At 40.8% G+C, this 10,000-nt stretch overlaps 1 protein-coding gene across 1 annotated transcript in view; it reads left to right on the forward strand.

Moving 5' to 3' along the window:
• CASK (peripheral plasma membrane protein CASK) overlaps positions 1-10,000 on the forward strand; it is a gene marked incomplete in the record, with an annotated part of 1,154,881 nt that overhangs the window by 1,139,963 nt on the left and 4,918 nt on the right. The window contains 8 exon segments of the mRNA XM_070140919.1: positions 3,127-3,156; positions 4,020-4,121; positions 4,587-4,722; positions 5,544-5,663; positions 5,924-6,034; positions 7,536-7,643; positions 7,982-8,157; positions 8,308-10,000. The exon segment at positions 8,308-10,000 is cut by the window's right edge and continues 4,918 nt beyond it. Of these exon segments, the coding sequence (XP_069997020.1) occupies positions 3,127-3,156; positions 4,020-4,121; positions 4,587-4,722; positions 5,544-5,663; positions 5,924-6,034; positions 7,536-7,643; positions 7,982-8,157; positions 8,308-8,487 (963 nt within the window).

Here is a 10,000-nt window from a genome sequence, read left to right on the forward strand (position 1 = left end):
CTATTTTTGTGTCTTTCTTTGTTCTCTCTTTCTTGCTCTTTCTCTTTCCCTCTCTTTTTCTCTCTCTCCCTGTCTCCCCCTCTCACTCACTCACTCACCCACTCACTCACTCATTCTCTCACTCACTCACTCTCTCTCTCTCTCTCTCTCTCTCTCTCTCTCTCTCTCTCTCTCTCTCTCTCTCTCTCTCTCTCTCTCTCTCTCTCTCTCTTTCTCCCTCTCCCTCTCCCTCTCCCTCTCCCTCCTTCTCTCTCTTTCTCTTTCTCTCTTTCTATCTGTCTGTCTTTCTGTCTGTCTCGCTCTCAGTCAATCATATTGTCTCTCTCTTTACCCGAACAATATTAAGATCGGCGGTCCATTCACTGCCGCTCGGATTGGCAAACATTTCGGGATTTCGTTAATTTGGTTGATCCTCACAAGTGCTGCGCGTATATTGGCCGTCGCTTTTTCCCAGGATTACCTTTGTGATATATATATATATATATATATATATATATATATATATATATTAACACACACACACATATATATATGTATATATATATATATATATATATATATATATATATATATATATATATATATATACGCACATACATACATACATACATACATATGCATAAACATAAATATGTACATATATATGATTATTTTTATGCATATGTATGTATGTGTATGTTTCTGTGTGTGCATACATACATTATATATATATATATATATATATATATATATATATATATGTATGTATGTATATATGTATTTACACAGACACACATGTATACGTACATGCCTACATAGCGTAAGTGCCTCCAGCGCCATGAGCCCCGCAACACGGAGGTTCATGCGGCGAGCCTCCCATTCCGCGGCAGTCACGACCCTGCATACGCGGCGCACTCGTTAGGCGACGTGGCCCGCATAAAGATTTTGATCTTAACGAACCGAACGCGCCGCGGTGTTCGCTGGGCGGTGTATGGGCGTAACGCGCGACCGCATCACGTGATTCGCTGTCGTGTTTTCGCCGCGAGAGTCGGAAGCAGAAATTTCGAAATGTGGATTTTTTTTTAATTGGTTCGAACCTTTTCGAGGTGATAAGTCTATTGGAGTTTCGGTGGTTGGAAAGGATGGCCCGTTTTCGGTTTTTGCAAATATTTCCTTTTCTTTCTTATCCCCTTTCTCCCCCTCTTTCCCCTTCTCTTTCTCCTCCTCCTCTTTTCATCTTCCTCATCTTCTACTACCCTACCTCCTCCTTCCTCCCCCTCCCTCCTTCTCCACCTCCTTCCTCCTCCTCTTCCTCTTCCTCCCTCCTCCCCCCTTCCTCCTCCTCCTCCCCCTCCCTCTCCCTCTCCCTCCCTCCTCCTCCTCCCCCTCCCTCCTTCTCCTCTTACTTCCTTCTCCACCTCCTTCTTCCTCCTCCTTTTCCTCTTCCTCTTCCTCCCTCCTCCCCCCTCTTCCTCCTCTTCCTCTTCCTCCCTCCACTTATCACCCTATTGCCTCCATGCTTCACCCTCTCATCATCATATTAGCGTAGGCACAAACGGTGAATGATTCATCAAATCTGCGGCCTCAACCCATTGGCTTTCATTAATCCAGGATTTTTTTTTCTATTTAATCTTTCATCCAAAAATTATACAGTTTGCAAGATAAATGATCCGGAATTTTATTACAGATTCCAAATGAGATTCGTTATTTTGCATATTAAACCGGTAACCGATTCATTACCATACATTATTCCGAAACCTTGTGGCGGACGGCTTTGTATCGTTGGTTAATACGTGAGTCGTCTATGTCGGTAATATTGATTTTTTTTTCTTTTACCGGCCCCTCTCCAGTATGTTCTTCTGTTCTTCGTGTTCTACAGAGAGTATATCGAGATGAAATATGACTGTGCATCGTCTTGGATCGCTGGGGGTTTTACGCGATAATAGTTTCGTAATGTTTGGTATGTTTCTCCCCCTCTCTCTTATGTTCTGCTGTTCCTCGTGTTCTCCGCAGGGCTTTAAGGATTAAAATGACAACATGTATCATCTTGACAGAACAATGGCAAGGAAGGGAGACTTGTGGATTCATCTTTAGGTCAGGGCGGTTTTTAAAGATGCACTTGCCAGTTGCCACGTTGCTCGGGGGGAGTAGCCATCCGTCACCCAGTGCTGCAAGGAGGTGCTGAGAGCCGATCTGTGGCGCGGCGTTGCAGTCTATGGCATGGGAGTGCCGTTGCAAGGCCTTATCCTGCTCTAGACTATGCCGTCCAGGGAAGGTCGTCGTGGCGAGTGCATAATGAGATCGGCGGCTGCAATCCCGCAATCACCTGTTGTGTTATTACAGTGATTTTTGGTCCGGTCTGGGTTTTTTTCTGTCCGTGGCTTAGCGGGTGGAGCTGCTGCTGGCCCTGGCGCGGCCACTGCCAGCTGGAAAACAAGATTTACGAGAGTTGCTGTTTAATCTTTGCAGTTTTTATCTGACGTTTTTTTTTTTCCTTTCCAATGAATAGGTTATATCATCTTTAATAAATTTAGCTTTGATGAAAGAGCGTGGATTATCCGATATTAATATAATTTCATCCATGCTGTAATTCCGAATATTTATAATTTTTTACCTAGGTAATCTCTTCATTTACCTGTGATTTTAATTCTAATATGTGCTGAATATCATACATTATGAGTAAGCTTGATAGGTTCATTAGGTCAATATATCTATATTTAATCAGAAGCTTTCCAACGTGAATGTTGATTTGTTTATATATATATTCATTCATAAATATGTTTAAGATTATATTCCCCCTTTGACCCAGAATTTGTACTTGCCGTGTGGGTTGCCATACTTCAACTCGATACACACACAGTTTGGTAGTTTCTGTTGTAAATCTGAACTGGTTGGCTTTCTTTTACAAGTCACCCTCCCCCCCTCGCATTGTGCAGTTTTGGTGAGCATTTATGACTACATGTAAACCTGCATCTTTGTGCACAGTGTACTTAAGTGCCTTTTTCTGTTTTGATTCCAGCCCAAACATTCGGTTCCTCATTTTTCTCTCTCACAGTTTTCAGGAGGCAGCAATACAGTGGGTATTATGTACCAATCATGTGTGAAATGTTCTAAAAGTTTTCTGTTTTCTTTTTTACATCTTACCAGGACTGGTCCCTACGCAGTGGAATTAAAAAGGTTTTTATTGACACAACTAATATAAGTTATTTTTTTCCTATTCACTCATATTAGAGTACTAGTAGCTAGCAAGAAGAGTAGTTGTAGAGAACCTTTCCCTCCTCACACCACTTGCACAGCGATGCCAAACACGTGTATTTACTCATGGGTCCATGTGTACTTTCTTTTTTTTTTACTCTAAATTTCGAATGTTGTTTTCCCTTTCTAATATTCAGAATAATGATATGCCTATTGAGAAAAGAATAATATATATACATATATAACTTTTGTCTTCCTTGTTTTGCTGCTGACTACACGTAAACCTATATTGCTGCAGTGGTGACTCGTATACGCCTGCCTTGGTGTGTTTGTGTACCGTTGGTCGGATTGTACTTGGTTGTAATGTCACGTTCAGACGCATGATAGAGCCGTCCTAGGCTGCCTTCTCCGTTGACTGTTCTACTTATAACTTCAGACTGTTGACACTCTTGCCTATATGTACGTTTCTAAAAGCTGTAAACTTTATTGCATCCGTTGCAAGAGGCAGTTATTTGATGTAATCTGCACTGTTGCACTATAGAGGTCGGTCATATGTGATGTGCGCAGTTATGTGTTGTACGTAGATTTGAGTTCTTGATATTGATGTGATATTCTTAGAGTACGTATAATGAGTACAGAGCTAGCCATTAGCCTTACTGTTAGGGAATTCCACACTACTAGTAAACAGTAGTTCTGAAGTTCCTAGTGTTTGAATTCAGTGCTTTGAAGAGTTAGGTTTGCCAAATCATTGAGAACAATAAGAGCTGAGAGATTCATATACATTTACAGTGTTGAATACATTGCCCTCGTGTCCGACTCTTCCTTGACCCTACCGTATCCTCTAGCAGATATACGTTCGGGCTCAGTTTGACTACGACCCGCTCGAGGACGACCTCATCCCGTGCGCACAGGCGGGCATTGCCTTCAAGACGGGCGATATACTGCAGGTACGTGGGCGTTGGTCTTGTCTATCCAAGTACACTGAATGTGTTCAGTGTACTTGAATTGAGCTATTTCAGATGCAGGTCTTTCGTCAGGAGTTTCATATACAGTACTTTTCATCTCTATGTGTATTTCAGATTGTATACATTGTATAATTGTTCTTCCATACCACGCTTGAGTAACCTTGAAAGCTAATTGGCTTTTGGCGTGTTAAGTTTACCGCTTTAATGGAGAAAAGAAGTAGAGTCCATGTTCTAGTAACATAAATAGTTAACCTCAGCCTTTCCCGGAATAAAATCTACGGAGAAAAGGTTTCGTATTTAACTACAGTAAAGTCAACCACCCCAGAATAATAATTACCCACGTAGCCTTTTCCACGCCTCGAAGCCCGCATTGAGGTGGCCGGGTCTCGGGGTCATTCCTAACACGCAGCCTGACTCTGACCCGCACGTGTCTCTCCCAACGCGCAGATTATCTCGAAGGACGACCACAACTGGTGGCAGGCGAAGAAGGACCCCAACGGCACGGCCGGCCTGATCCCGTCGCCGGAGCTGCAGGAGTGGCGCACGGCCTGCCTCGCCATGGAGAAGAGCAAGCGTGACCAGGGTGCGTGTACGGCTTTGCCCGTTCGCTTGGCTGTGCTTTCTGAAAGCGCAGTCTGTTGTTCTGAGTCCAACGGAGGTGTGTCAGGCCTTCGTGCATATACTGCATGTGTGTGGATATGTTTATGTTTGTGTGCGGATATGTATATGTGTATATATATATATATATGTATGTATGTATGTATATGTATATGTATATATATGTATATATATGTATATATATGTATGTATGTATATATATGTATGTATATGTATATATATTCATATATGTGTGTATATACATACGCTTATGTATGTAGATATACATACATATATGTATGTACATATATGTGCATATATATATATATATATATATATATATATATATATATATATATATATATATATATATGAATATACATACATATGTATATATATATATATATATATATATATATATGAATATACATACATATGTATATGTATATATATATATATATGAATATACATACATATGTATATGTATATATATATATATATATATATACATATATATATACATATATATATACACATACACGTACGGAAACACACAGGCACGCACACGCGCGCGCGCGCTCACAAACACACACACACACACACACACACACACACACACACACACACACACACACACACACACACACACATATACATACATACATATATACACACATACACACACGCACGCCCACCACACCTTGGCATGTTTGTTCATATACGTTAAAAGTTCAAAGTATTGACCTCCATTGAACGTTGCCCACGGTCCCTCCTCGGCGTCACGACCCTTCTCCTTTGCCATTGCAGTGAACTGTTCCTTCTTTGGGCGGAAGAAGAAGCAGCACAAAGACAAGTACTTGGCTAAACACAACGCAGTCTTCGATCAGCTAGATCTCGTTACGTATGAAGAAGTTATAAAACTGCCATGTGAGTTATTATCTCTGTCTTTAAATCATGCCTGTTTAAAAGATGCCCTTGTGTTAGAGGGTTCTGTGTCTTATAAGTTTCTTTTTAATGGAAAAAATCACCAGTTGCCACAAAAAAGTGGGTTGTGTAACTCGAGTTCTATGTTGTAAGTGATTTGGATCTCTATGTTGTGCGCAATGTATATATTTTTGTTTGTTTTTTTATTATTTTTATTTTTTATTTTTCTGTATGTTTCCTATAATATGCTTGTATTTCCCCAGCATTTCGGCGGAAGACCTTGGTGCTCCTAGGTGCGCATGGGGTAGGGAGGCGACACATCAAGAACACACTCATTGCCTCACATACAGACAAATACGCCTATCCTATACCACGTGAGTATTCTTTGAGGTTTCACGTTTGTTAACGGGGTGTAAGTGGCATGTGTGAGTGACGCAGGAAAGGATTATGTTGGTGTTAGAGTTGGACGGGGAGTGAATGGTTCGAGACTGATGTGTGAACAGTGGTTGTGTTAAGTTGTTATTCAGGGCCTCGGTTTCCTTGAACAAATATTATTGTTCTGCGGTAGCCTTGAACGCGAGCTAGGTTGTATATTTCGTCAACTTAGACATTACCTTATCAATTTCCAACCAAGGGAAGTCGTGTAGTCAAGGATACCACGGTTGTGAAATCCTGCAAGAATCCATTCAGGAGTGTACTTGCCGGATCCGATTCATAAGGGAATAACCTCCCTAGACGATCTTTTTTCCTTCCTTCTTAGTAAGTAATATCCTCAAATCTCCTTGAAAACCGCCTCCCAGAAATAAATCTCTTGTTAAGTTTAATGGCCTTTTTGGGTTCCGTCATAATCCTATTTTTTCCCAATAGACTGGGAACTTGACAAACTTTTCATTAGGCAGGTAGGTTACCTGTGTGTATTTCCTGTCTCTCGCAAAAGCCTCTCAAATACACAGAAGAAAGTAAACATCTTGGTAGATGTTATTTTATAATGATTCAGTCCTGTGCCTTGAGGTTAGTGAAAGCGCCTAAAATGTATTCATTGTGATGCTAAAACAGGGAAAACCCCTTGAGAACTCTTTTTGCCGAATATGAAATTAAAAGAGGCGTGTAGTAGCGAGTCTAGAGTCACGAAAACCGTTCTATCTTTCACATTATATGAAACCTTGATAGAACCACGCAATACACAATTTAATTCCCGAATCATAATCTGAGTCATTTCAAGAAATTGTATCAGTTATTGCTTCCTAGAATGGAATGAGCATAACAAGCCTTATTGCCACGGAGCAATTTCACGCTACAACAACATTTTCAACTAGTGAGAGCTGTTAAGGGAAAATATTGTTATATCCCTCAAGGCCCCTGAAAGTTAGGGCCGTGTGATGTCAGTTCGACTTCAGATCCGACGGGACACAGCTGAGGCGGATGTGCACGTTTCCTTCGATTCAGAAACCCATTTAAAGCCCATTATCTCACGTTTCTTGTCGGGGATGCTGCTGAGTAGGGGATATTTACTCTTGTTTCAACGTCACTTACGCTCTCCCGCTTCAAGATGTCTCGTCTTTGTAAAATGCTAGTGGGGAGGAGTGTGCAATATGCCTTTTTCATACCATTTTTCGTGCAACAATGCAATATTATTATGCCTTTGAGACCTTTCATTTTGCAAGTTCGTAAAATAAATGTATTTTTAACAAGCGGAAAAGTCGATGGTGTGTGTGTGTTTATGTATGCCTGATAGCACATAAGTATCTATGCATATATTTAAGAATTTATATGAGTAAATGTACCTGAAAGCATGCCATCAGTAACCACACAGTCAGAGTCCCCTAGAGAGCCTTTGCCTTCGTCCTCTGAAACTTTCTCTTCTTCGCCCTTCAGATACTACTCGAAGTCCACGGAAAGACGAAGATAATGGGAAGAACTATTACTTTGTATCGCACGACGAGATGATGGCGGACATCGCTGCCAATGAATACCTGGAGTATGGTAAGATCTCGCGCTTTGGTGAGGCCGCTCAACGAAATGTCTGGCTGGCAAACTCAATTGGAAATGTCTCATTATATATATATATATATATATATATATATATATATATATATATATATATATATATATATATATAGTGTTATTTTGAACACAGATATAGATATTCTTTAACTAAAGAAGCCTTTACACTTTATGTAATATATGTTTGTGAATGTGTAGATGGGTGTTGCCATACGTCTTTGTATGTATTCGTTTACATGTATATGTATATGTCTATGCATAATTTCTTGTCTGGAGAGCCAATCAGCCTTACAATTCCTTTGCCCCCCCCCCTCCAGGCACGCACGAGGACGCCATGTACGGCACGAAGCTGGAAACCATCCGCAAGATCCACAGCGAAGGCCGAATGGCGATCCTCGACGTCGAACCGCAGGCCCTCAAGATCCTCCGCACGGCCGAATTCGCTCCCTACGTTGTCTTCATCGCCGCTCCATCGCTACAGAACATGACAGATGTACGTGGATTTGAGGCGGGTTCGGTGTGTGTGTGGTTGCGTCTGTCCTTATCTTGAGTATTCGTGGGTATAGTTAGTATCTCTATCGTTATTTTGTTTCAGTTAGGACAGTTTGTGTGTAACGCTCGTCTTCTCCTTCCTCTTTTTCAGTATGACGGAAGCTTAGAACGGCTGGCAAAGGAGTCGGACTTGCTCAAGCAGGCGTACGGCCATTTCTTTGACCTGACCATAGTGAACAATGACATCGAAGAAACAATCCGACAGCTGGAAAAATCGATCGAAACTATGAATATGACCCCGCAGTGGGTACCCGTGTCCTGGGTTTACTGACAGCCCGCCCCTCCCCGAGACAGTCCCTCTGACTGCTATTGCTGTGGAACGACGCGGAGCAAAGAGGCCAACAGGCGGGCCCACCAACACCACAGGAGGTGATCCCGCGGCTCTAGAACCACCGCACCGCCATGACCTGTGTGCCACAATCAAAGTCTCGCAAAACATAAATGCCTCATACTTATTATAAGATGATATTACAAAAAAATAATAATAATAAAAATAAAATATTAAAAAAAACAAAAAAAATCTCAAAAAAATATATAAAAATCTCTATAAAAATAGCAAAGTAAATACGATGGTGTATTACAGCCAAGCACAGCACATACATGTATGTCACTAGGAATGTTGCATTTTACAAGTGGTAATGGAGAGGATGTGGACAAGCCAGCCTTAATGAGGATGAAAAATAGAGAATATATTTTGTGGCAATTTGCTCAACTTGGACTTTTTCACATAGGTGCATATATTTATTTGGTAGAAGATGCCACTATCAAATTTATAAGGTAGAGTAGTGACTGGGAACTTCAGGCTTGCGTTCGAAGCCGGGTTGTAATGGCGTTCGTTAGTCATCCCAATTGTAACGTAAGGAATTTGACGTTCGTTCTTTCGCTCTTCGCGTTCGGAAAAGGTTACACCCGCGTCATTGTTTTCAATCAGATTTTTGTAATGTGCTTAAGCATTTTTTCGTTTTTTTAAGATGGTTTAAAATGTTAATTTGTTGGATCATTCAAATTGTTATTAAGTGGTTGATTCAAAGTAAAATTATAACGAGGATGGCGCCTTACTAGTCATTTATTTTCTAACAGTTTACTTTCTTTGGAAACTAAAATCATGCACCATATGCTTTTATCAGTCAACTGTGATTTCGTTTTTTGTGTACGTTCCCTCTATATTTATTTATTTATTGTACGCAGTTTGAACAACAGTCAGTAAAGGTAGAACGAATGGTGCAAAAGTGGCAAAAAATATTCTTTTGTATACAGCCAAAGGGGAAAAAAGCTACCCTAGGGAATATTTTCTTCACGCAGATATTTTTTTTCTTCCATAACCAAAGGCTAGAGATCCACAGAGCGGACTGACAGCCATCCGAGAGCAGAGCCTGTGTGAGCCTATGATGTACCATGGTTGTGTGTGGTTCTCGACAAAAAGGAATAAAAATATAAAGATGGTGGTTGGCTTTTCGAATAAGGAGACGGACATTGAGGCTAATAATTAAAAAAAAAAGGAATAAAGCTTGTTAAGGGACTCTGAAAAGTCTTGGGGGAGAGAAAGCTTGGCAAAGGTGGTGTTCTGTTGCTATGAAGTGTGTCACGTGACCCCGCGATTGGGTACGGTGGAATGGAGTGTTCGAAGCGTTGTTCCAATCAAAGACCTCTGTTCTGAAGAGGTAACAATAGAATCCAGTGGAGATGAATATATATTTGTAGGATGTAAGAGAATAGACTAGAGAAAATAAAACAAAAAAATGGTTGCACCCAAGCACGACAAACTCTGACAACTGGATAATCAC

Source organism: Penaeus vannamei, chromosome 3, assembly GCF_042767895.1.
Source record: "Penaeus vannamei isolate JL-2024 chromosome 3, ASM4276789v1, whole genome shotgun sequence".
In the NCBI taxonomy this organism is placed as follows: Eukaryota; Metazoa; Arthropoda; class Malacostraca; order Decapoda; family Penaeidae; genus Penaeus; species Penaeus vannamei.